Here is a 27,023-nt window from a genome sequence, read left to right on the forward strand (position 1 = left end):
AGGGAGCAGGCGCCATGGCTGATTGCCCGGCTCGTCCATGCCTTACTGTGACAGGAACTCCTCTCTTGCTCTGCCCCCAGGTGTCTTCCGTGCCTCTTTTTGCCCCCACACACTTGGCTGCAGGGACCAAGTGATTGCTGAAGATCAGGTTGAGTTTGACATCTCAGAGCCAGAGATAGCTGTGACTGTGGAGGTTCCAGAAGGAAAGTCCTTAGTGTTGGTATGTTCTTCTTGTCCCTCAGTCTGCCTTGTCAGCCATTCAGTGTGCCTGTTTGGCTCATGATGACATCTCCACCAGGGAATTGAAGTCATATTTCTAGAAAAATGTTTAAATTTTACGGCTACCTTTTACCAAAAAAAAAAAAAAAAAAAAAAAAAAGCGACAATTAATGTCAAAGGAAATTAGAACAATACGTAAGTGAACAGGAAGAGAAAAGTCCCCGTAAGAAACTCTGGTGAACAAGAATCTCACTCTACATCAGCCCCTCCTCACTCCTCACCTGACTGGTCTCTTTCTGAAGCATGTAATACTCCTTTGTTCTTGAAGCTTTCTTTTTTGGGCTGCCATAGCTGTTTCTCTCATTTTGTTCTCAATTGCTCTAGTGTTCCTTCAGTGACTTCTTTTTCCCTTTGTCCCCGTATGGTGGCATTCCCTTGGGTTCGATGCGAAGCCCTCTTGTTCTGTCCTTTCTCTGTGGATACTATCATCTGTACCCATTGATTCCATTCTCTCTTCTGGGGGAATGACACCACATCTCTGAATTCATCTCTGATATTTTCTGAGCTCCAGGCCCAGTTTGGGACCATCTACTGCATATCTGCATAGCCAGAGACCTTAGGATTCCCTCAGACTTAAGCCTGTTACTTGCACAACCCCAGGTATCCCCTACCCTGTTCCTTACCTTGGTTGATGGGATCATGGTCACTCAATGCCTGTAAAGGCTTCCAGAGAGCCAGGTAACATTGTCCAGGCCCTGCTGTGTGACCCTCTAGTTTCTTCCTCATGCTTCCTTCTCTCTCTGAGGATGCCATCCTCCTAGGGACAGGGACCTGGCTTTATGCATTTTATATCCCCTGTGCCTAGAACACCACCTGGCACATGGTGCTTGGCAAATGCTTATTGATTGACTAACATGAGGGCAGTGAGCTCTCTGTAAGCTGTAAGGTGGTAAATAGTTCACAAAGACATTTGAAATTTCCTATAGCATTTATTACTGGAATAGTCTGATCTGTAGTAAGAGTAAGAGAGCCGAGCAGTACTTTTAAAGCCTAGGGCTGCCGTTATTCATGCTAAAGTGTCTGACACAATGTAAACTTCAGGGCAAGCCACGGTCCGAGTTTCCCCCGTTGATCCTGCCATTTTGGTTTGTTCACCTTTAAAAATACAAATTGCAACCTCTGGAGATCCAGAGCCATCCCAGGCATAGATCACATGGGGCCCTGGCAGTCCTAACAGGCTCTTGCTCACCCCTTAGATCTCCTATCCCCGCATAGCACTAAGGCTGCCGCTTCTCTGAGCAGGCTCTCTGAGAGACCGGCCCCGGCCCATGCTGTTCCTTACATAGGGACGTGAGTTGAGCCTTTAACACTGGCTTAAAGCAGTTCTTATGATTCTTTTTTTTCGTAAATCCTGTTTCAGTTGGTCTTGGGCTTAACAGTAAAGAACATGGATCTTAGTGAAGAGAAAATATAATGAATAGCTGTAGGTGTGCCCTGCTGTTGGAAATCCAAAGACACGCTGACAGGTTTCCTTTAGGTCCGTGTTCTGGTGGTGCCTGCGGAGAATTACGACTACCAAATACTTCACAAAAAATCAGTGGACAAATCATTTGAGTTTATCACCAATTGTGGAGGAAACAGTTTTTATATTGAGTAAGTATAACTTTGTGGAGATTCAGAAGGCTGTCCCACATTCCCACTGGGAGCAAGGCCCAGGGTGGGGCTGGCCTTTGGGTCTTCTTCTTCCTGGTGCCCAAGGAGGTGGCAGTGAGTCCTGGGTCTGGGGCGGGAGGTGCTTTTCCTCTGCATACACCATCCCACACCAGACCTTGTCCTGCACATCTGGGCAAGGTTACCGTCTTCAACATCGATCTTACCAGAGGTTCACCCTCCAAGCTGGGATTCATGGGCTGCTTAGGAGTTTCTTGGCCTCTTTGCTGCTTCCTGTTGTCCAACTCAGATTCCTAAAAGACAACCAGAAGGGGTACTTTCTACTGGGAGAGCACGTCACCCCGGATTCTCCCTCTCGTTTGCCATCTGATTGAATGAGGAGTGTCACAGAGAGGTTGACTTCCCTGTCCCCTCACCCTGTGTCCCTGAATGCTAAGAGCCTAGGATATTCCCGAGTATCGGTTCCCACTCTTCACTTCTGCAGACACTCCCTGCCCCCTGGGAGTCTTCCTGAGGGACCCAGGAGCTCCAGGTTGCCCTGGTAGGCAAACGTCTCCTGCATTAAGAGTACAGGCCCTGAAGTCAAATAGCTATGGGTTTGAATGCCTCCTTGGTCACTCTGTAACTCTGTGGCCTTGGGCATGTTGCTTAACTTCTAGAAGCCTCAGTTGCCTTATCTATGAAATGAGGCTTAGGCCTAACTTGGGTGGTTGTGAGGTTGAGACGTAGGCAAAACTTCTAACACACAGCATTCAATAAATATAGGTACTTTGCCTTGTCTTCCTCTTCATTGTTATTGTTATTGGTATAGACACATATAGGTATAATTTTTTTAGTAACCACTTTATTGAGATATAATTCATATACCATGGAATCCATCCTGTAGGTGAATTTTCACCCTTTTATTTCAGCTATCAAAAGTTCCCACCAGCCAGTCCTGTGATGTGCTCTGGAGTGGATGGGCACAAGGAAGGGTGGCTGTCACTGGCTGTGAATCCAGGGGTGGGATAGTCTCTCATTTCTTCCCAGACTCCAAAGCCAGAGCCCCGTCCCTAAAACACCCTTTGGTGGAGCAAGAGGGAAGGAGAGGTTGGGACTCTTACTGGGCATGCCTCCCGCAATAATACCGTGAGTTATTTTGTCTTCACAGCCCCCAGACGGCCTCTGGATTCTGTAAGAGCTCTGCCAGATCCCTGGTGGCCCTTTACCACAAGGGTGCACTGCCCTGTGAGTGCCACCCTACTGGGGCCATTGGCCGTCACTGCAGCCCAGAGGGCGGGCAGTGCCAGTGCCAACCCAATGTCATTGGGCGACGGTGTACCCGCTGTCGAGTGGGCTACTATGGATTCCCACGCTGCAAGCGTAAGTGAATGTTTGGGTCATCCAAGGTTGTCTCTGGCCCCAGGTGGGTGATGGTCAGCTAGGGCGGGCAGGCCTTTGCTTTTGAGAGAGAGAAAGAGAACAAGGGAGGGATAGAGGGATAGGAAGAGAGAGGATCCCCAGCAGGCTCCACGCCTAGCATGGAGCCCAACACAGGGCTCAGTCTCACAGCTGTGAGATCATGACCTGACCAGTATCAAGAGTGAGACACTTAACTGACTGAGCCACCCAAGTGCCCCTAGGGCAGGCCTTCTTGAATTTCACTGTCCTGGAGACTCACCTGTCACCTGGAGATCTTGTGAAAATGCAGATTCTTATTCAGGAGGCCTGGGTTGGGGGCTGAGAGTCTGCATGTCTTTTAAGGACTCAGATGATGCCCATGCCGATGGTCCATGGACCACATTCTGAGTAGGTAGGTTCTAGAAGAGAAACATTTGTTTTTCCCATGTTATGGGACCCATGCACTTGGCCAAGCAGGTGAGTGTAAAGAGCCTTAAGCACGGAAATATTGGGAGGCTCAATCCCTCTTCCTATCGGAAGCCCCTTCAGTTTTTGCAGCCTAACCAGAGTTCAACTGAAATAGGAGGAGGCAGGGCACCTGGTTAGCTCCGTTGATTAAGCATCTGACTCTTGGCTTTGGCTCAGGTCATGATGGCACAGTTCACAAGTTCAAGCCCCACATTGGGCTCTGTGTTGACAGCATGGAGCCTGCTTGGGATTCTCTCTTTTCTTTTCTCTCTGCCCCTCCCTAACTCATGCATGCATGTGTGTGCTCTCTCTCTATCTAAAAATAACTAAATAAAACTTAAAAAAAAAAAAAAGAAATAGGGGGGAAGGGCCAGGGTCACAGGAGCATAGTACTGTCTGAATGGGAAGCCCAGGGAATTTTATCTAAGAACCATCTTGTGGCCCGAGATGCTGGGTCAGCATAGGCCATGTGCAGTGAGAGGTCCTGGTGTAGTGCACACAGAGTCCTCTCCTGGAGATTAGCTGATGCCTAATGGGGGTCCTGCTGCTGTATCGTGCCCTGACCTTGAGCTCAGTGCACTAGGGTGATGTGGAGGCACTTCAGGGAGCCTGTGAGGAACAGGACCCTCTGACGAATGAGAGGTGTCTCATTAGAATGGCTTGTAACTGCAGCTAGGTGGGTTCCTTTGAGTACCTGTCTCGGTGCCAGTGGGTCCAGCTGTGCCTCACACTGTGTCTGCCATGAGCAGGTGGTATGGTTGGTCTTGACTCCAAGAAAGATACCTTTCAGATCTACCATGCTCAATAATGGCCATAGTAAAGAAAAAGTGAGACATTTCTCCCAGACCCTTAGAAGCTTCTGGAAATCCCGGTAGTTGGTGAAGTCCTGCTGGTGGCCACGCGGTGTCTAACCCTTACACCATGTCTCTTTATTCCCTGGCCAGCATGCAACTGTGGCCGGCGCCTTTGTGAGGAGACGACGGGGAAGTGCCTCTGCCTTCCCCACACGGTCGGGCCCCAGTGTGAGGTGTGTGACCCGTATTCCTTCAGCTTCCACCCCCTGGCTGGCTGCGAAAGCTGCAACTGTTCCAGGAGGGGCGCCATTGGGGCGGCCACCCCGGAGTGTGACAGGGACCACGGGCAGTGCAGGTGAGCTCAGGTGGATTCGCCTGTTAGGGCCTGTTACAGGAAGATGTCATCCGCACGCTCCGATCACCATTACTTCCCGTGTCTCACAGCTCCAAGGACTGCACTGTGTTCACCTCAGGGTGGAGCTCCCCACCGAATGGGCTGTGGCGTGTGGAGTAGCGGTCCCCTCGGACCTGGGGAGCCTGGGGAGGTGGATGGCCAGTCGCCTGAGGTCACACAGCCTTACCCATTCACTCCAGCGTTGTTCTCAGTGTGTCCCATATGTATGCATAATTAAGTTATCATTTCTTCTACTGTGTCACCTTGTGGTGAGCACTAGCCATTTGTATTTAGGTTTGGGCTCCAAATCTTCATTCTAGGGTAACTGGGCAGGTTTGTTGAGGACAGTGCATGCATTACAAGGTCCAAAGCCCCCAGGCCTGCCACCCTGTCTCAGACAGGCAAGCTCGAAGCAGGGTTGGGGCCTCCACAGTGGGCCTTGGTTGGGGGTAGACAGGCAAAATAGGTAGGTATACTCTAGAGAGCTTGACCTGAGAGTGGGGCTGCGTGGGGGCTAACCGAGAGGTCCAGCGACTGATAAGAAACAGTGGCCGACGTCAGCTCCCGCAGACACTGCGTTGCTAAGAGGTTCTGCTCAGCAGGTTGAGCTCTCATTGGAAACTGGAGGCCAGTGTCACCTGATTGCATGTCGTCAACCTGATCTCAGCAGGACTGGTGAATGGCCACAAGGGATGAAGGCTAGATCCAGTCTCCTAGGAGCACAAGCTGGAAAGAGTGGAGCAGGAGGTGATGTGGCAGGAAGACTGAAGCAGAGCCACCACATTCCAGGCCCGCGTGGCAGTGTGCAGGAGCAAGCAAGCGTAAGGGGCGTCACCCGCCCTATACTCCCACCCATGATGGGGAATGGATGGTTTGGAGTCCGTGCCTGTGATCTGGGTGCGACAGGCCAGACAGCGGCGGGGGCACGGTTGCTGCTGGTGGCAGGCATCCGTGACTGTAGTTCAAGAGCGGCTGTGTTAGTTTCCTGTAGCTGCTGTAACAAATTATCACAAATGGGATGACTTACAACAATAGAAAGTTATTTTCTTATCGTCAGGCTAAGAGCCCAAAATCAAGGTGTTGACAGTGTCATGCCCTTTTTGAAGTCTCTGGGAGGGAATCTGTTCCAGGCCTTTCTCTTACCTTCTAGTGTTGCCAGCAGGTCTTGGAGTTGCTTGGCTTATAGATGCATGACTCCAGTCTCTGCTCTTCACATTTTCTGTGTTTTGCTCTTCACATTCTCCTCTGTGTATGTGTCTCTTATAAGGACACAGTCAAATTGGATTAGGGCCGCCTTACTCCCGCATGACCTCATCTTAACTTGACTATGTCTGCAGATACCCTAGTTCCAAACTTCTCAGGTCCTGGCGATTAGAACTTGAATGCATCTTTTTGGGGGAGAAAATTCAACTGTCTATAGCAGCCTAAGGAAGGACCCTTGACCACACCTTTAATTGTTGCCTGGGTGCCTAACAGCTCCTATGTGCTACAGGAAAGGAAGCTGAGTGACAGCCTGAGTCATGAAACATTCTGAGTCTTTAAAACCACAGGTGTGAGTCCCCCTTGAGTCAGCTCAGTTGCTCATTCTTCTCAAACCAGGAGCCTAAACTGAGTGTGATTTTCACAAAGAATTTGGAGGTGATATTCAGTGTTTTCTCACCACCATTAGTTAACATTACATTAGGTTCTGTTCCCTCCAGTGCTTAAGCTGTTCTCTGGAAGGAAGTCAGGCACTTAGTTCATTACTGAAGATGCTACATTGGGTGTCGAATGCACCCATGGGCCTGTGAAAACGTCTGACTTATTTCCAGTTAATTACTGACGTAAGAAGACAATGGCACTTAGGGTGGAATCACAGACTTCCACCAGCACCTGTAGGAATGCAGGAATGCTAAAGAACAGAAGACACACTGTGCCCAGGAGATGCTTATAGGCTTGTGGCTGGAGAAGGTGGAGAAGCAGGAAGCTAAAAGGACCTCTCAGCGCCGATCACGACCCAATGAACTTTATAGACAGGAGAGAGAGAAGCAAAAGAGGTGTATGATCCTATGACTTCGTTACTGACCTAGATTTGCTTCTCCAGGGAAAATTGCCTCCATTCCCCCTCTTTCAACCCTTGGTCCAAAAAAGTAGCTGGACAAATGCCAGAATCATGTAGATTTGCTCTCTCACATGGCCATCACTACCTCATTTCAGCTGGGCTATTTGGTATTCCTTTCCACATCTCCTCTCCTGACCTCTTTATTTCATATAGCTGGCTTTTTTTCTTCTATTCTTTCATTGATGGGTGTCCTTTTCCCTCTGGAGGCTAACAGCCCCACTACACTTTTCATCTTGTTCTTTTCTACCTCTCCCAAAGGCCTTCTTCCCTCAAATAGCAATTGTTGCACTGTTATTTTCTACTACTCCCTTACCACTGGCGTCTCCCTTTTTATGTTCCGTAGCTGCCAGTCTCCCTTTCTTGAAATACAAAACCCTCTTACAGACAGCAAACTGACAGCCAGTCGTAAACATTTAATGCCAGAGCTCCAGAGTATTTGTAAGTAAAATGTGTGGCTCTCAATGGAAACATCCACAAGGATAGGGAAGATGGAATATTTCTCTCCATGAAGCCAAGACAGCAACACCAACAAGGTCTTCCATCTTGGTATGATAAGTGGTCATGGAAGAATTAGAACAACAGTTGAAAGACAGTTATCCAAGCCAGTCTGTTGCTGCTGAAACACTGTCTAAAACACACACAAATATCCTCAGATATCTCCTAGAACATCCACCAGACCAAAGGAAACCATAGAATTAGGACTGGCTTCAGAAAAGGAAATCCAGGGTGTTATAAAAAAGGCAAACAGATTGAATTAGGAATAGTTATTTTCATTTTAATATATTTGAAGGACAAATCAAAGGAAATAATTCAGTGTCTTTTTGTGGAATTGGTTTGTGTGAATCCTTCAGCATGAAGAGTATCTGACAAATAAGCAGGATGAACGAAAGGGGAGGTCTTAGCAGTAAAATCCTCTGCTCACTTGGAACACCTGGGTGGCTCAAGTCAATCAAACGTCCAACTTCGGCTCAGGTCATGATCTCACAATTCGTGGGTTCGAGCCCTGTGTCGGGCTCTGTGCTGACAGCTTGGAGTCTGGAGCCTGCTTCGGACTCTGTGTCTCCCTCTCTCTCTGCCCCTCCCCTGCTCATGCTCTGTCTGTCTCTGTCTCTCAAAAATAAATAAACGTTAAGAAAAAAGTCCTCTGCTCAATCAAGAGGCATAGCAGGAATCTGGAGATAAAAAAAAGCCGAGAGAACAAGGTTTTGTCTGAACAGGATAAGCAATGCATGACCTAGAGGATGCGAAACTCAGGGAAGAGCAGGAGAGGAAGATAAACAAGGGTGTGCAATATGGTTATCAGGGAGGGAGAGTGCTGGCCGAGGATGGAGCCCAGGATTCTGTAGTGGCCTCAATCACAGCTGTGTGAAGAAACTTTTAAAGTCCTAAATACTGAAAACATTATAGTTAAAACAAAACTTACTAAGCCACAAAATAAGTGTGTGGCAGACCAACAAAGTCCTGTTTTTCCATAATGACTACTTCGGCTTTTCTTTCAAAAGCTGAACATACAAGTAAAAAGTTTGGGGCTGGGGGGCACCTGGGTGGCTCAGTCGATTAAGCATCCAACTTCGGCTCAGGTCATGATCTCACAGTTCATGAGTTTGAGTCCTGCGTCAGGCTCTGTGCTGACAGCTCAGAGCCTGGAGCCTGCTTCAGATTCTGTGCCTCCCTCTCTCTCTGCCCCTCCCCTGCTTGTGCTCGATCTCTCTCTCTCTCTCTCTCTCTCTCTCTCTCTCTCTCTCTCTCTCAAAATAAATGAATTAATTAATTAAAAAAAAGAGTCTGGGGCTGAGATGGAAGTTTGGGATTGGTTAGAGTAACTGAGGACCCCAAGGAGTAGGCGTGGCCACCCAGGAGGAAGCACCAGGTGTGGGTTCTGCAGGGGGTACCTTTGTTTCATTGTTGGAGGCAAAGGAACCAAGGAGATGGAGAATCAGTTTTCAGGCAGGAGGCAGAGAGGAATTCTCTGTCTGAAAAAGGGGGAATTCTAAAAGGGGGTAACTGGTCAACAGAATAAATTGCTGCAAACAGAACCTCACACATGGTTTCTCAATCCTGCTGCCACAGAAAAAGGAAATCAAGAATACATTAAAAGTTGGAAAAATGCATTGAGGCACCATCTGTGATAGATAAATAGATTTACCATAATATTTTAGGTAGAAATTATAAGGGGTGTTGAACAAAGTTTCACTAGCCAATGACAATTCAGTAGATTGAAAAATTCCTAACTCAGGACAAAGGCATACTGTGTAGTTCTGCCCAAGCCCAAGGAAACATCAACAGGAATGGGATCTCATTGGCCTGTATCATACCTAAACCAAGAGGTGAAAGTGGTTCTCTTGACCTTACCAAAGAGACTGTAATAACCTGATGGGATGACATATCTCTCCATGATCAAAGTACATTTGTCATGAAAGGGCCCTTGACAGATAATTTTATTTTAATTTTATTTAATTTTGATATGTTTATTATGACTATAAATTGCACAAATTGCTCATGGTAATTCCACTGTTTATGCTGAAAAAGCTCTGGATTACCCAAAGGATTATTTATTTTTTTAATATGAAATTTATTGTCAAATTGGTTTCCATACAACACCCACTGCTCATCCCAACGGGAGCCCTCCTCAGTGCCCATCACCCACTTTCCCCTCCCTCCCACCTCCCATCAACCCTCAGTTTATTCTCAGTTTTTAAGAGTCTCTTATGGTTTGCCTCCTTCCCTCTCTGTAACTTTTTTCCCCTTCCCCTCCCCTATGGTCTTCTGTTAAGTTTCTCAGGATCCACATAAGAGTGAAAACATATGGTATCTGTCTTTCTCTATATGACTAATTTCACTTAGCATAACACTCTCCAGTTCCATCCATGTTGCTACAAAAGGCCATATTTCATTCGTTCTCATTGCCAAGTAGTATTCCATTGTATATGTAAACCACAACTTCTTTATCCATTCATCAGTTGATGGACATTTAGGCGCTTTCCATAATTTGGCTACCAAAGGATTATTTTTTTAGAAAATAATAGAGGGGCGCTTGGGTGGCTCAGTCAGTTAAGTGTCCAACTTTAGCTCAGGTCATGATCTCATGGTTCATGAGTTTGAGCCCTGCATTGGGCTCTGTGCTGAGAACTCAGAGCCTAGAGCCTGCTTCAGATTCTGTGTCTCCCCCTCTCTGCCCCTCCCTTGCTCACACTCTGTGTGTCTGTCTCTCAAAAATAAATAAACATTAAAAATTTTTTTTTCTAAAAAGAAAACATTAGAGAAAAGAATGATCTTCTCCTCACCCCCAAACAAAATTTCCTGATGAAAATGAAGAATGTGTTTAGAGGAACCTAAAATTCATGTGAAGGAAATGATCGAAGATGTCTGGAACTTGCAACAAAAAGTAAAAAACCTTTCTCAGTGATACAACAGACTGTCTTGCAGTTGTACAAATTATCACAGATCACAAAACTTAAACATTGGAATTTTCGAATTTTATTTCACTGTTTGTAGGTGTTCAAGTTTATCATACTAAAATAAAATGAAACTTACAAATATTAATGTACTTTAAAATAAGTTACAAGAATAATTGTAGCAATCCACAATATGCAATCTCTACTTAATTAAAACTGTTTAGGGGTGGCTGGGTGGCTCAGTTGGTTAAGGACCCGACTCTTGATTTTTGGCTCAGGTCATGATCTCCTGGTTCATGAGATTGAGCCCCACATCGGGCTCTGTGCTATCAGCAAGGAACCTGCTTGAGATTCTCTCTCTCCCTCTCTCTGTCTGTCCCTCCCCCACTCACACTCTTTTTCTCTTGCAAAAATAAATAAATAAATAAATAAACATTAAAAAAAAAAACTGGTGTAATTTTAGAGACAACTGAGAATAAATTAAGTTGGAACTGTAAAACTGAGCCCTCGACTCACCTTTGTCATTAGCGGACTAGAAGACTGAGCAAGTTACTCTGCCTCGCTGGGTCTGTTTCCTAATCCATTAAAAGTTTGGTAAAATTATCACTACCTTTCTACCTAAATTTAAAATCCTGTTCTAATTCCTCTTCAATCTCTGATTGTAACACAGAAAATATTTTAAAATTATGTTGTATAAATGCCAAAAAATCCATTCTTTTGGCCGACCCTACACTGAGTTCTTAAAGATGCTTCTGTTGATTAAGATTTTGTTTTTAGTATCAATGCTAATTCAGTCTGATACAAGACCATGAAAAAAAACCTTTGCATTGCTTTTAATAATGGAAGATTATGTCATCAGATTCTGTGAACAGAGGAGCTAGAATGTCCTCAGAAGATTCTATCAATCACTGAAAGATACAAGAAGCTGCAAATCACTGCTTTAAAGAACTAGCATGATGCTGACCCCTTTCAGGCTATCTTGAGATCAATTAAAGGAGATGGCAGTCCACCTGGATGTTCAGTGAAGCCACCTGTACAAATGCGCCTTTTCAGAAGAGCAGGAGCAAAAGGAACACCTTTCTGGCAGGGGAGGGATCTCTATCTAGGCGAAGCCTCACAGATTTACCAAATGTTTGTGTTAGATGGAGAAGTAAAATACCAGAAAAGGTCACAGACTTGGCATTCTTGGAACAGAAGTGCTTCTAGCTAGGCAGAGTTCCATCGGCCCTGCCAACTCGGAGAAGCAATTCCTTTGATGCACTTCATCAGTTCATAGGAATGGTAAATTCCAGGCAGCTTGGGGGGACACTGGGACACGGTGGCGAGCAGGGCGGATGAGTCTCCTACCACGGGGATGGAGCTCAGAGTTTTTACCTACATTTTCTCTGTCTTCCTACATCTTCTGTAACACCAGTGTCTTCCTCCATACCCTCTGAATGATCTTTGGCTGTGTCACTGGTTCACTATCCTGCTCCCCAGCCTGAGAGGATGCGTGGTGTGAGTTTGCACAAGGTTGCATCTGCCCTGGCACTCACCATTTGGGTGATCTGAGTCCGTCTCTTCTCTCTCTGCCTAATTTCCTCATCTATAAAATAGAGATGCTAGAGGCACCTACCTCGTGAAGTTCTTTAGAAGATTAACTATGCTGTGCAGAAACCCTTAGAACACTACCCGATGCACACTAGCCCCAGTAAGTATTAGCTATTATTATTGTTTGCCAAGTACTTGGCTGTCTGCCTTCTTCCCTCTATACTTTGTCCTCCTGAAAACCCACCCATTCTCCTGGCTTCTGCCACCCCCTCCTGGATGATTCCAGATCCAGAGCTTCAGTCCTGACCCTTGATGGCTAGCTTATCCTACCTTCATTGTACATCAGTTCAACCTGGGTTCTTTTATTGCTTAATTTAGGGGACCTCAGACAAGTCCCCTAAACTCTTAGAGCACCTGTCCCCTCACATGTATAATGAAGTGTTAGATTAGATGATCTTTTAGGGCCCTTACAACTCCCAAACTCTTCCAACTCTGATTCCATATCTGAAACCCCTGCCATTGTCCTGCCTTTCAAACCATTTCTGCCTTTGAAATTTTTTTTTAATCCTACTTACTGGTAGTGGTCTCTTCCTGTCCCCAAAGCCTGAAATCCCAGTATCATCTTAAAATCAACTCCTTTTCCCTATAGTCAATCAGTTGTCAACTTCTGGCAAGACATGTATTATCCCTTTTCTTTCCACGGCTCTCTGCTGCCACTTTGGTTAAGTTCTTTTACCCCCTCATATTTAAATGATAATGGTGGTCTCCTCATTGACCTTCCTTTTCCTGGTTTACTGAAGCACTCATTCATTCATTCATTCATTCCTTTTTTGGCGGGGCGGGGAGGCTTAACTGAAAAGGAATATGCTAAGTACACAATTATCCTGGGATTTAAAAATCTATTTTCCCCATAATTTTGTCACTAATACATAGAACTATTAATCTAGTCTACAAAACTTGAGGTAATGTGGATAAATGCATGTATGTTTATGATTTTATCTTCTTGGTATTTTTAACTCAGATGAAACATTTTTCTCAATTACTGTGATTTTTTTTTTTTTTGCCTTAAATTTTATTTTGTCAGATAATAGCATGTTTTGTTGCTCAAACTCTATCTAGCACCGTCTCCAGTTTGGGTGCTGTGCCTCATGCAGAAGGTACACGTGCCTACTAATAAGAGGTCATGGTCTGACGGGGGAACCTATACTAACCACTAGTGTGGCATGGTGAGGGCCATGTTGTGTGCAGGCTGCCTTGGGGACACATGGAACTGCCAGGTTCCACTTTCATCACATCACTGCACAAGAACCTTTCTCAACAACCTGATAGGATAAAGACTGGCTTTCGTGGTAATATGGCCCCCACCTACCCGAACTTAAGCCTTTTTTCAGCTTTCTTCTCCAACTTGGTTTTCTTACTTCCTCTAAACACTTTATATATGTTCAGTTTTCCAGGTATCCGTTCTCCTTCCCCCTCTTCTGTTACGCATATCCTTCAAGCGTTATGTGTTAAAAGCACAAACTTGGGACACACGGGTGGCTCAGTCGTTTATGCGTCCAGCTCTCGATTTCAGCTCAGGTCATGATCTCACGGTTTGTGACACTGAGCCCTGTGTCGGGGTCTGTGCTGGCCCGTGCGGAGCCTGCTTGGGATTCTCTTTCCCTCTCCCTCTACGCCTCCCTGCTCTTTCTCTCTTCCTCTCAAAAATAACTATCTTTATGAAAAAAAGCACAAGCTCAAAGAAGGCATGAAGCCTTCTATGAGTCCGCAGAGATATCCTCATCATCTCATTGCCTAAATGAGATGCTTACCCATCCCATTTCTCACATGATTACCTCACTTTCTGCATCTCTGTGTCCTGTGTTCTCAGTGAAAATGTGCCAAGGTCAAGACCCACTTACTCTACTTTATCCCCTCCCTTCTGCATCCCCTAACACAGGGATATGTGTATAGAAAGCACTCAGTGGTTATTGAATGAATTGATGACTGAATAAGGTAGACTTTGGATTCTAGATTACGACTGGGGTTGGTGTGAGTGTGATATTAAGAGACCCACTGTATTTAATGAGTAAAGAGTAGAGTTCACTCTAACACCTGATTTTCTAGCTGTTTGTGCAACATAGCAAGCACCCACACACGCGCAGATGTTATATAATAAGGTCTGGCTACAAGCCCATTGCCTTGGAGATGAATTCACTTGACCCGCACCCCTGGTGCCGCCAGTCTGCACCTCCAGGCAGCCTCCGCTGGAAATTTCTTGCCTTTGCAGGGAGGGCAGCTCCTTGGGTAGCAGAGCATCTCTCTGGAGAAATGTGTCAAGGTCAGGCTGACTTGAGGTAGTTTTTAAGAGATGTTCAGCCAGACTTTCAAGAGGAAGTTTCCTTTTTATTCCCTGTTGTCATGGCACCACCAAAAAGTCATTTGGCTGCTTGTTTCTGCAAATGATTCATATGTTCAGTGCTCAAGAACCCTGATATTATATTCTCCACGTTTTGGTTAACCCTTCCCTGTCGGTCCCACCTGGGGTCCTCAGGGTCAGCTCACAGGTCCCTGCTCTTCTCACTCTGCTTAGCTTTTTGCTTTTTCTCGTCCATTCTTATGCGTTCAGCTGCTGCTTGGGTGCGGAGTGAGGCCCAGAGCGGTACCTTACCTCACTGATGGGCCACAAGCCCTCAGCCCACCTCTCCTTACCGCACATCATCTCACAGCATTCTGAAATAATTAGGCAAGGAATGATTTTGCTTCTGTTTCTCTTTGTCTCAACAGGCAGCTTCCACAGCCGCCCTCCCTGTAAAACACTCCAGGACCTTTTGTTCCCACTCAAGGGAAAATATAAAAAATAGCCTCCTCTCTGCCTGTCCTTGTCTTCAGGGCCCAGGTCCAGGTCATTTGCTCCAGGGCCCACCCTCAGCCTTGTCCACCAGTGGCGTTCAGCGTGTGAGGGGCTCGTTTGGCACCAGCATTCAATCAGGGCACCCGTAAGCCAGAAGCCCTGCACCTATGCTAAAAGAAGCATGGACTTTGGTTCGACAAGGTGCTCAGTTGGCAGTTTGTAACAATAGCACTGTCTTCGCACAGCATCCTTTTCCTCCTGGGCAGGTGAGAGGAGCAGAGCCTGCCCAGCCTAAGTCAGGCCATCTCCAAGCTCCTCTTGTGATCAAAGTTGCCTCTTTCTGAGGAGTTTAGTAGGGGGGGAGGTGTCTGTACTGTCTTCTTTCCCGTCTCCAGACCACCAGAATCTTGTGCTCCATGTCACTGCTCCCCCCCAGAAATAAGGAGTCATCTGGGACCAGTCTTTTTTTTTTTTTTTTTTTTTTTTTTTTTTTTTTTTTGCTGGAGTGTCTGATTGCATTTAGTCTGAGTCACAAGAAGAGAGCAGGTGTTATCAGTCAGGGCCTAGGAACCCTCTTATAGTGAATGCAAACTTGTGTGTTGGAAAGAGAGAGAGAGAATGAAAGAAAGGGAAAGAAGAAAGGGAGGGAGGAAGGAAGGAAGGGAGAGAGAAGGAATGAAAGAATGAAAGGAAGAAAGAAAGGAAAAGGAAAGAAGAGGGAGGAAGGAAGAGAGAAAGAAAGGGAAGGAAGGGAGGAAGGAAGGAAGGAAGAAACAAAAGAAGGAAGGAAGTCTGTGAGTGGCCCATAACTTACCCAGCTTTGAAGAGGAGTCTCTGACTCCCGCAGTTTCTGTCCACCGCGCTGGAGTGAGGACTTGAAGCAGAGTGTTGACACTTTCCACCTACATTGCTATAGGTGTGATTTGGAATATTTGCTTCCTTCTGGAAAGAATTTCTGCAGGTGTAAGGTAGGGAGGAAGACCAGGGGGATGGGGCTGGGAAGAACCGCAGGGACATCTGACCTGCCAGCAGCCCTTGCAGGTAAAATGAATTTGTCTTTTTAGGTGTGTTAAGTGGGATAACGTAGGGACTCCCATTTGCTCCCCTTAGCCAACGCCATAGCGAGAATAATGGGAGCAAATTCTTACGTGTGTGCACAGTACTCTTCTAAGGCTTTTCCATATATTGTTTTATTTAATTCTCACAATAATCCTACGAAGTAGATATTGTGATCTCCGTGTTTACAGATCAGTAAACTCAGCTGTAAAAAGGTTACTTTGCTCAAGGTTCCATATCCAGTAAGTAGCCAGGTTGGGATTCAAGGCTGGGCTGCATGGTCCCGAGTTTGTGCTCATCACACACAACATTCTGTACTTGATTAGAAGCAGGTATTTGCCAAAGGCAAACTTTGTGGGACAGAAAGTTAGATTTCTCTTTTTCAGGATGGCCCCTGGGGTAAGATATTTTAATAGGTTTTGGTAGCACCGTAGTGGTAAAATACTTCGTGTCAGATTATACTCCCAATGTTATGATATAAAGCACATTTTCTAGTACTTTCTTTAGACCCACAAAGAAAAGATCAGCGTGTGGATCCCACCAGACGTCAGCCATGGAGCGCAGTGATGGAGCTGGTACCCACTCCTTCTCCCTCTCTTCACCCCGCGGGGTGCCGGGCTTCTCAGTTCTGCTGGCAGCTCACTGCTCTTCTCACTCCGTCTTCTTCTGTGCCTCCCCCTCCATTCTTTGCCCCAAGTGCACAGACGAGTCGATGGCGCCCCGCTCCCCACAGAGCCTTCTTCGGAGCCCAGGCACAGGGGCCGCTGCCCACCCCAGCATCCACTCGGGAGCCCGGTCTGGATGACTGGGGGTCTTCCTTGCCTTCCCGCCTACTCTCCCCTCATTCAGAACATTACAGGCCCCAGCAGCCTCACCCCAAAATAGCTTGGAACCCATCTCTTCTCTCCATCCCAAATGCCTTTGCCCTAGTTGAGCCCCTTCTCCCTCTTGACTCCGCAGCCTGCTGCAGAATTGGTCATCTTGACTCCATCCACACACACATCCAACCATGCTCTTTCCTACTTAAAACTTTTCTAGATGGCGATTCCTTGTCCAAGAGCTTGCCGTGGTGCCTCATCTGTCTCCACAGGGGTCCTGGGAGGCAGCAGCTAGCATTTCCCCTTTCACTGATGAGAAAATGGGGCCTTAGAAAATTATTAAGATATTGTATCTGCTGGGTGCCAGAGCTGAGATCAGTGCTCCAGCCAGACTGCCTTTGGTGCACAGGGCTCAGCCACTGCACTCCACCAGACAGCGTCACAGAAGCCAGCACTTCTGTCCCCGTGAACCGCCTCCTGCCTCCCTCTTCAGCTCATGGGTCAACTTTCTCCACTCATACGTGTGCTCCCTGCACACACCAGGCTGTTCTTCTCTGTTCTTTCTGTCTGGAACACCCGCCTCCACTCCTACCCCACGACATTTGCCCTTTTAGGTTCAGCTCACACATCACCTCCCTCCGGGACCCTGGGTCCGAGCTGCTCCCCCAACCCCTGCTGAGACCCCATGTGCACGTTGTCCACATTTCTGCCCTGCCACGTAGGCTCGGGGGCTGTGTCTGTCCTTGCACCCCCAGCGTCCAGCACGAGCCAGCCCCAGGGGTGACATCCAGGATGGTCCTCCTGACTGCTTTGTGGAAGTGCCTTTTCTCTGCTGCTTTCCATTCTGCCTTGGGCAGTGAGCCCCCACGGGAAGACACTGTGTGTTTAGCTGGTTTTGTGCAGGAACTGCTCTGCTGCTGTGCAGGTGGACTTCAGAAGTGTGTGGCCAAGACGATGAACACTTTTGCTCCTTTGCTTTGGGTCTAGGTGCAAGCCCAGAGTCACAGGGCGGCAGTGTGACCAGTGTGCTCCTGGGTTTTACCACTTCCCCGAGTGCGTCCCCTGTCATTGCAACAGGGATGGGACTGAGCCAGGGGTCTGCAACCCAGGAACCGGAGCTTGCTTGTGCAAGGTGAGGCAGAACACGTGATGCCAGGGGCGCCAGCCACTGGCCAGTGAGGAAGTTCTTCGTGTCGGGCCAACGCATAAAAATATGTGGGAAGTGGGACTGACTTGCAATGGATTTCCTCAAGGCATGTAGCATTTAATAGTTATTATCTCATTTGATAGAAATAGTTACAAGGGAAGACCCCGCCTATCCTTTGGAGAAGATGTAGACCTTAAGAACCAGAAGACTGATCTGGATCCTTTCCAGAGAAGTTGGCACTGAACTTTAGTCTATAATTTCAAGAGGTTCAGAGCTTCCCCAGAAGCTTATTCCTGACCCATAGACCTCAAGTTAATAATCTGCTCCAGGACATCCTGCCAGGTGCTAGGAGAGCTCCTAAGTCCCAGCATATGTTTTGAGGTGGTAGTTAGTGGAATGAACCAGCCCCCCTCCCCATACTGTGAATCCTTATGGTGCTAGTTCTCTACCCTCAAGATGCCAAAGGGCACCTTGTGAAATTGAGAAAATTCTGTCTTTCACTTAAGCGTGGTAGAATAGTTTAAACAATTAATGTGATATAAAAGCTTAGCAGTTATATAACTTTCCATGTCTTGTTAGCATCCACGTTCTAACATCTCATACTGGCATTAATGTGTGGAAGTAGCTAATTGCAATCCGGGAAGCTTTAGAAGAAACCATCATCTTGTTTCGCGTTTTATTTCAATAGGAGAACGTGGAGGGTACGGAATGTAATGTGTGTCGAGAAGGATCCTTCTACTTGGACCCAGCAAATCCCAAGGGTTGTACCCGCTGCTTTTGTTTTGGAATAAATAACAATTGTCACAGTACACATAAAAGAAGAGCTAAGGTATGTATGGAATTAGCGTTTTGTTTTTATTTAGTACCTCCTAGGGCTTGGGGAAATTTTGTATGTTACTTTGTTAAAATGTTAAGGTTCGCCCTCGCCATTCCTAGGCCTGCGCTCTTCTTTCCACAGATGTCCTCATGCTCAGTCCCTCAGTTGGTCAGGTCTCCTCAAGGGTCTTGGGCTCAGAGGGGCCTTCCCTCACCACTCCCTACGAAATAGCTCACCCTGCCCGCTCTGTATCCTCACCTTTCTTCATGTCCTCTGTAGAATTTATCCCTCCCTGACATATTATCCAGTTAGTTCTAAAATTTAAGTGTCTTCCCCCAACACTAACATACAAGCTCCTGATACACCCCCGGCGCCTGTCGCAGGGTCTGGAATATAATAGGTGTTCAAGAAACACTCATGAAATGAATGGAGTTTGCTGTTCTTCCCTCCCACTTCTTTTTCTCTGCTTCTTTTCTTTCTGTTTTACTTTCCATCTCGCTTATTTTTACCACATCTTTGGCCAGTTTTTAAATTAACTCCATGAAGCTAAAACTTTTGCTGCCCTTGTTATTCCTTGAACTGGCAGTTTCGTGCTTGCCTTCTTTGTATGAGTAATGTCTTCTGTCTAACAAGGATTCAAGGAAAAGTTATTTTATATATTTCCTTGCCTGCCTCCCAAAAGGAATGTAGGCTTGTAACTGGGGGAACAATTAATTTGTAAATCCGCTGAAGTCTTCTACCCCCAGGGGAACCCAGAAGCATTATTTCTAACCAATGTCTTGTCAATTCCTTTTTTTTTTTCCCTCCCTCATCTTTTAACTCTTGGCTTCCTTTATGATCAGAAAAATATTTGGTCATAAGGATTCATTAGAGAAAAATAACAATAGCAGGCCACTCTGTTCCGTCTCATGTTTGCTCTCTAAGGAGCTCACCATTAAAATGTGCCCACGGCCCTAGTTATTATTCCCACGCTTATTTATATGCGATTTGAACATTTATCAAATAGCTACTAAATGTCAAAACCAGGATGTGTGCTGGGGCAAAGATAAATTCCACATACTGTGATCCCGCGGTCTGAGCATTCTTAGTTGTGATGGGTCAGAGGGAGGCAGTGGCAGGTGAGGGTTCTGTCATGGGAATCCAAGAGCGAGCTCAAGAGGAGGCATCAAAGTGAAGCTTTTGAAGCAAGGTGGCCACCCCCTGGTCCTTCTATTCTGCACAATTCAGCCGCCACCAGAGAAGCTGCAGGCGTACATTTCCGTCGTTGCTCTTGTGTTCCAGTTCGTGGACATGATGGGTTGGCGCCTGGAGACGGCAGACAGAGCAGACATCCCCGTCTCATTCAACCCGGGCAGCAGCAGTGTGGTCGCGGACCTCCAGGAGCTGCCCTCAACCGTGCACAGTGCGTCCTGGGTCGCGCCTCTTTCCTACCTGGGAGACAAGGTAACGGCGTCCTGTTGTCCTTCTGAGCCCTCGCCGGGCCTCCTTCATCACTGTGTGAGCATCATTGACTGTCTGGAAGAAGCGTCAGGAAGTTCAGGCTACTGAAACTGAAGAAATTAGATGAACTACAAGTGCAGAAAAGACGTGGCCCCTCTGCTGGGAGGGGCTTATGAGCCTCATGTACCCCACAAGTGTTAGCTCACCAGCCAAGGAAACCACGCACCACGTTTTTCTCCACTTTTGCTTAACCATTTAGGTAATATCTGTTGCAAATGGGACACGTGTGCTTTTAAAAGCCAATGGTAAGCATTCTTTGTTTTACAGCAGAAGAAAGGCTCCTTGTCAGGAAAACAAAAGCTGACAAGTGACTCATGAGTTATTACAAGAAGCACAGGAGCCCGTGGCACCTCAGCCGTCATTAGCAGAGTCACATGCAGTTAGCTAGACGCCTTTCAGGGAGCTGATAAGCGAATTGCTCTTCCTTTGCTGCCGGGCCCATGACACTCATTTCTGACAATGGAAGCGTGGGCTTCCTGTAGAACCAGCGGCAGGTAGCACATGCACTTGATAGCAGAAGGTAGAGCTTTCCAGAAGGTGTAGATTCCACACAGCCCGGCTCAGGTGGCACCATATTCGCTTAGAATGACTACATACTAGGGTCTTGTTGGCCTGAAGGCTCTAATTCTGTCTTCTAGTTGAAGGACTTTGGGTTTTGACCTTTGAGTTCAGGGAATGTTGCTTCTCTCATATGACCCCTCTTCTCCCTCACTTAATACCCCTCTTGGCCTCCACACAGTGAGCCCATGCATGGGTTATCTTATTACTATGCAAACAATTACCCCCAAACTTTGCAGCTTAAAGCATCAAACAGTTATTATCTTGCCCAGTTTCTGTGGATCAGGAATTCAGGAGTGGATGGCTCAGGGTCTCTTATAAGGTTGTAGTCAAGATGGCAGCCAGGACTGGAGTCATCAGAACTGGAGGCTCCATTTCCAAGCTCACTCATGTGGTTGCCACAGGCCTCTGTTCCTTGCTGGCTGCTGAGTGGAAGTCTCAGTTCCTCATCACATGAGGCCTCCATAGGCCACCTCAGGGTCCTTGTGACATGGCACCTGGCTTCCCCTAAAGTAATTGGTAGAAAACGAGACAGAGATGGAGATGTGGAGTGAGAGAGAGAGAGAGAGAGAGAGAGAGAGAGAGAGAGAGAAACTCAAAATAGAAACCATAATCTTGTATCACCTAATTGCAGCAAAAACATATCCTCCCTTCTTCCCTACTCTATTGGCTAGAAACCAGTCACTAAGTCCAGCCCACACTCAAGGAAGAGAACTAAGCTCCACCTCTTGAAGACAAGAGTATCAAAGAATTTATGGACATATTTTAAAAACCACTTTAGCCCATCAGAAAGACAATATTTAATCTCAATAGGATGATTTAAGATGTTACCCTGGAATACTTCCAGACTCTAAGATCATAACTCTGTGACTTTGTCAGTTTGCAGATTCTAGGGAACGTCAGTGAACTGAGGGCTCGGTAATGGTGTTCTCCTCCCCTGCTCCAGGTTATTTCTATTTTCCAGGAAGGGTATTTTGTCCTGCCCCGCTCTGAGGTGATCATTGCCTCTTATTTTCATCTCTCAATTACTCCTTTCTGGATTGGTTTTCATCTTAAGGGTGGGAAGCGTCAGGAGCAGAGGTGAAGTAGCTGTCACAAAACTGTGACTTCATGCCTCCACCATGACCATGCTGCTTAGGTGGCATTGAGAACAAATCTGTATACCTACTGGAGCAGTCAGACATGGCTTCTGTACCCAGGGGAATGTGTGATCACTTAGGAAATGCACACCATCTGCTCTTGGGGGAAATTTTTAAAAAATTTTGTTTCTAGATACTCATTTTGTAACTGATAGATATTAACCAGTTCTGTCATTTAAACAAGAAACCAGTGGCCTAGATTTCTTAGGATAGCTATAGGTTAAATGAACACTTTGGTTTAGTAGTCATCTAGAATAGAAGGATCTTACTTGTTTCTGTGTGACTATTATTTTTCTTTCTTTTTTAAAAGTGTTTATTTTTGAGAGAGAGAGCTAGACAGTGAGTAGGGGAGGGGCAGAGAGAGAGGGAGACGGAATCCCAAGCAGACTCCAGGCTGTCAGCACAGACCATAACACGGGGCTCGAACTCACAAACTGTGAGATCATGACCTGAGCCAAAACCAAGAATGGGACGCTTAACCGACAGAGCCACCCAGGCACCCCATCTTCTTAACAGAAGCATATTCTTGCTTGTAAAACGCAGTGGTGTTCGTGCTCAACATTTTAAGTGATATAAAATGGTACAAAGTGGAAAGTTCAAATACTATCTTCAATTCTTCTCTCTCAAGACGACCATGAACAGGTTGATCGTATCTTTCCAGATGGACCTTTGTGCTTGTTATGTGGGTTAATATTGCCATAGGCTCTTCTAATGCTTGTGCTGTTGATCCTACAATTCCAATTTTAGGTTTCTTCCTATGGTGGTTACCTCACCTACCAAATCAAGTCCTTTGGGCTACCTGGCGACATGGTTCTTCTAGAAAAGAAGCCGGATGTGCAGCTCACTGTAGGTATCACAACATGACCCAAGTGGCTGGAAGTGGCAGTTGCAGTTGGTTACTGACCCAGTTTTAGGACATCTTGATCAGTGGCCTATAAGAAAATTGTATTAAGTCATTTCCAATATTTTATAGCAACTACAAAGGAAGTTGAGAGCAGGTAGCCCCTCCTCAGGATCCTGCTTCCCCTGATCATCCCAGCCCCCGTGGTTTCTCTTGTCTCCCCTCCCAAAGAATGTAACCGTATCTCACTCTTGCTTCTCTTAAGTTATTGCTTCATGGTAAACTTATTTGTATGTTTCTATCTTTCAATTCAGTCTCACAAATGTTTTTGAGACCTTCCAGTTTACAAGGCCACATTGCTGGGCTCCTAAAGGACAGGTGACCCTGTCTTTAACAAGAGTGTAATCTAAGGAGGGAGATGAAAGACATATGCAAATAGCTACAATCCACTGAGCAATAAGCATTTGAGGTAAAGTTCAAACAAGACTCTCTGGCAGCTGGGGTCCATCTGGGGGCTTATGTAGTTGAGAGGCCCACAGAAGGTTTCATGGAAGGGGTTAATTGGGGGCCAGAACTTTAAGCCTTGGCATGAAAGGAGAAGTGTCCTTCCAGGGGCAAAGAATAGGATAGACCAAGGCAGAGAGGCAGTGCGCAAGGGGTGACCTGTCCAACTTGGCTGTATTAACAGTGATTCCCGAGTCATAGAAAACAAACCTGGAAGGGTGGGAAAGAGGATGTTTAATGCTACGATAAGGAATTTGAGTTGATATAGACGGTAGGGAGCCATTTTGGTTTCTTGAGAAGAGAAGTGACATCTATACAGTATGTACCAGCCACATAGTCTACAACTGCAACCTAGAAGATTCCTCGAGGGCAGGGTCAACGTCACATTCTGCTTTGAATCTCCTAAAGTACAGGGCCCAGTGTCTTGAACAGAACTGAGGTGCCTGAACCTGAACTTGATGCTGTTTCTGGTTTATGTGCTGTGGTTAATGCAGTGCAATTCCAGCTTCCTGAAGGTTTTCGTGTGTCATTCCCTGTACAGTAGGGACGAGCGAGTCTCACACATCTCGTCACAGCTGAGAGCCTTGCATTCTGGCCAATTTTTGTGTTTAGGCACTGCTGGGTTGTGTTTCGTTTTTACTGGCACCCAAATTTATTGAACTGTCATTTCAAAAACTTCAAAGAACCTTTGTAAAACATGTTGAAAATGAGGCCCTGAAGACTTAAAAAAATTTTTTTAATCTTTATTTTATTTTTGAGACAGAGAGAGACAGAACTTGAGTGGGGGAGGGGCAGAGAGAGACACACACACACACAGAATGCAAAGCAGGCTCCAGGCTCCATGCTGTCAGCACAGAGCCCGACGCAGGGCTTGAACTCACAACCGCGAGATCATGACCTGAGCTTAAGTCAGAAGCTCAACCAACTGAGCCACCCAGGTGCCCCCAAAGATGTTTTAGAGGAAAAAAAATAGCTCCATAATAAAAATGCCATCATGGCAGTGCTGTATTTCAGTTTCCTATTTTTTCAGAATATCTTAAGTTCAGGCCATTAATATACCAATATTTTATTGCCAAAGAGTTTATTACACAGGCAGTTGGAATTCATGGAAAAGTGAGGACCAAAATTTCTTCTTAATTTTCCCTCCAAAGATGGAAAATAATTTAGGCTCATGAAGCATTCAGTCTGCTGCTTTGTTCCAAACCACCATAATTAAAAGCCTACGGGGCATGTTTTTTAGATTAAGCTTTTCAGTGATTGTGATTGCAGATAATGGTCTCCTTTCTGAAATGCCAGCACTAGCGAATGGAACCCTTTTGGGTTTGGGTTTGTAACAGAAAAGCTGGGGTTTTTGTGTGAGGGTTTGGGTGGAGGTGTTGGTGGGTTTTGACTTTCCCATTATGCCCTGTCAGGAGTCCCAAAGAGCCCTGCTATGAGGAGGGAGGTTCAGAGGCTGAGAGTGAGCAGGGCTGGATCCCACAGGGAGTGGGCTACGGGGGCTTCCTCCCCCACGTGCCAGCTCTGCAGCAACCTGTCTATGCAGCCTGCACATAGCCCTTCTCCCCACCCCACCCTCCTCACTAACTCACCCACCAAAGCACTTTCTGGTTACTACAGCCTGAACCTGAGCGGTCATGGAAAGTCACCTCATGCATTGACTGCAGAGCATGCTTTTTGTAAAATAAATAAATAAGTAAATAAAATAAAATAAATTCCATCTTTATAGCCAATTTCAGTCAAGGGAATTTTCCTGGTTTCCTGTTTGCAAACATGCACCATATTAGGTATTATTTCTCTGTTTCCATTCACTAATCCTTGTGACGTATCTCATGTTTTTCTTTAAACAGGGTCAGCACATGTCCATCATCTATGAGGAGCCAAATAACCCACGGCCAGACCGTCTGTATCACGTGCGTGTGCAGGTGGTGGAGGTAAAGGAAAAACACACATAAAAAGGTTCTTGATGATCCTTTTTGTTCCATAACTTAGTTCTTTTTTTTTTTATTAAATTTTTTTTTCAACGTTTATTTATTTTTGGGACAGAGAGAGACAGAGCATGAACGGGGGAGGGGCAGAGAGAGAGGGAGACACAGAATCGGAAACAGGCTCCAGGCTCCAAGCCATCAGCCCAGAGCCTGACGCGGGGCTCGAACTCAGGGACTGCGAGATCGTGACCTGGCTGAAGTCGGACGCTTAACCGACTGCGCCACCCAGGCGCCCCGGTTTTTTTTTTTTTTTTTTTAAGATTTAAGTTTTTATTTTAATTCCACTTAGTTAACATACAGTGTTATATTAGTTTCAGGTGTACAATATAGTGATTCAACACTTCCATACATCACCCTGTGCTCATCATGACAAGTGCCCTCCTTAATCCCCATCAGCTGTTTAACCCACGCCCCACCTCCGTAACCATCAGATTGTTCTCTATAATCAATCATCTGTTTCTTCCTTTGTTTCTCTCTCTCTCTCTGTTTTTTCTCTTTGCTTGTTTTTTTGTTTGTTTCTTTAAATTCCACAAATGAGTGAAATCATATGGTGTGTGTCTTTCTCTGACTGACTTATTTCATTTAGCATTAGACTCTCTAGCTCTGTCCATGTCATTGCAAATGGCAAGATTTTATTCTATTTTATGTCTAAATAATATTCCAGTGCGTGCGTGCGTGCGTGTGTGTGTGTGTGTGTGTGTGTGTGTGTTACACCTCCTCTTTATCCATTCACCAGTAAGTGGACACTTGGGCTGCTTTCATATCTTGGCTATTGCAAATAATGCTGCTATAAACATTGATGCATGTATCCCTTTGAATTAGTGTCCTGTATTCTTTGGGTAAATACCCAATAGTGTGATTGCTGGATCATAGGGTAGTTCTACCATTAACTTTTTGAAGAACCTCTATCCTGTTTTCCAGAGTGGCTGGACTGGTTTGTATTCCCACCAACAGTGTAAGAGGGTTTTCCTTTCTCCACATCCTTGCAGCTACCTGTTTTTTCTTGTGTTGTTGACTTCAGCCATTCTGACAGATTTGAAGTGATATCTCATTGTAGTTTTGATTTGTATTTCCCCAATGATGACTGATGTTGAGCATCTTTTCTTTTTTTTAATTTAATTTATTTTTTTAATTTATATCCAAGTCAGTTAGCATATAGTGCCACAATGATTTCAGGAGTAGATTCCTTAATGCCCCTTCCCCATTTAGCCCATCCCCTGTCTCACAACCCCTCAGCAACCTTCTGTTTGTTCTCCATATTTAAGAGTCTCTTATGTTTTGTCTCCCTCCCTGTTTTTATATTATTTTTGCTTCTCTTCCCTTGTGTTCATCTGTTTTGTATCTTAAAGTCCTCATATGAGTGAAGTATGATATTTGTCTTTCTCTAATTTCGCTTAGCATAATACCCTCTAGTTCCATCCACATAGTTGCAAATGGCAAGATTTCATTCTTTTTGATTGCCGAGTAACACTCCATTTCTACAACTTAGTCCTTTCAAGCAATTATGAGTTTTGACTTATTTTATGAATTCAAAATATTAATTATATTTCTAGACATATATTTCATGTGTATAAATTTAAAATATAAATTGTATAGAATATACAGAGTTTCATCTTCATAGGGCTTTGTTTATACTATCTGTATGGCACTTAGCATGGTCTCTCCTGTTTTACAGGTAATTATCATTGTCTTATAAACCCTGTGAGCTTATAAATGCTGTGATCTCATGCCTTCCTCAGTGGCCAACAAAGGCTTGGGATGAATAGATAGAAAAGCCACAAAAACAGTCTAATACCAAAAGAAATAAGATAAAGGAAAGCTTATGAAATCATAAAACATATTACATTTACTTGGTTATGACAACTTCTTTAAA

General features: G+C 45.6%; 1 protein-coding gene across 7 annotated transcripts in view; it reads left to right on the top strand.

The window, feature by feature from the left end:
• The window catches only part of LAMA3 (laminin subunit alpha 3), a 273,867-nt gene that overhangs the window by 163,824 nt on the left and 83,020 nt on the right, over positions 1-27,023 (top strand). For all 7 annotated transcript variants that reach the window (XM_045041820.1, XR_006588064.1, XR_006588063.1 and 4 more), the window contains 9 exons: positions 81-220; positions 1,757-1,872; positions 3,041-3,252; positions 4,683-4,887; positions 17,647-17,791; positions 18,495-18,635; positions 19,905-20,066; positions 22,568-22,666; positions 25,013-25,096. In XM_045041820.1, the coding sequence (XP_044897755.1) occupies positions 81-220; positions 1,757-1,872; positions 3,041-3,252; positions 4,683-4,887; positions 17,647-17,791; positions 18,495-18,635; positions 19,905-20,066; positions 22,568-22,666; positions 25,013-25,096 (1,304 nt within the window). The remainder of the gene's footprint in view (positions 1-80; positions 221-1,756; positions 1,873-3,040; positions 3,253-4,682; positions 4,888-17,646; positions 17,792-18,494; positions 18,636-19,904; positions 20,067-22,567; positions 22,667-25,012; positions 25,097-27,023) is intronic.

The sequence above is a fragment of the Felis catus genome, chromosome D3, assembly GCF_018350175.1.
Source record: "Felis catus isolate Fca126 chromosome D3, F.catus_Fca126_mat1.0, whole genome shotgun sequence".
Taxonomy (NCBI): Eukaryota; Metazoa; Chordata; class Mammalia; order Carnivora; family Felidae; genus Felis; species Felis catus.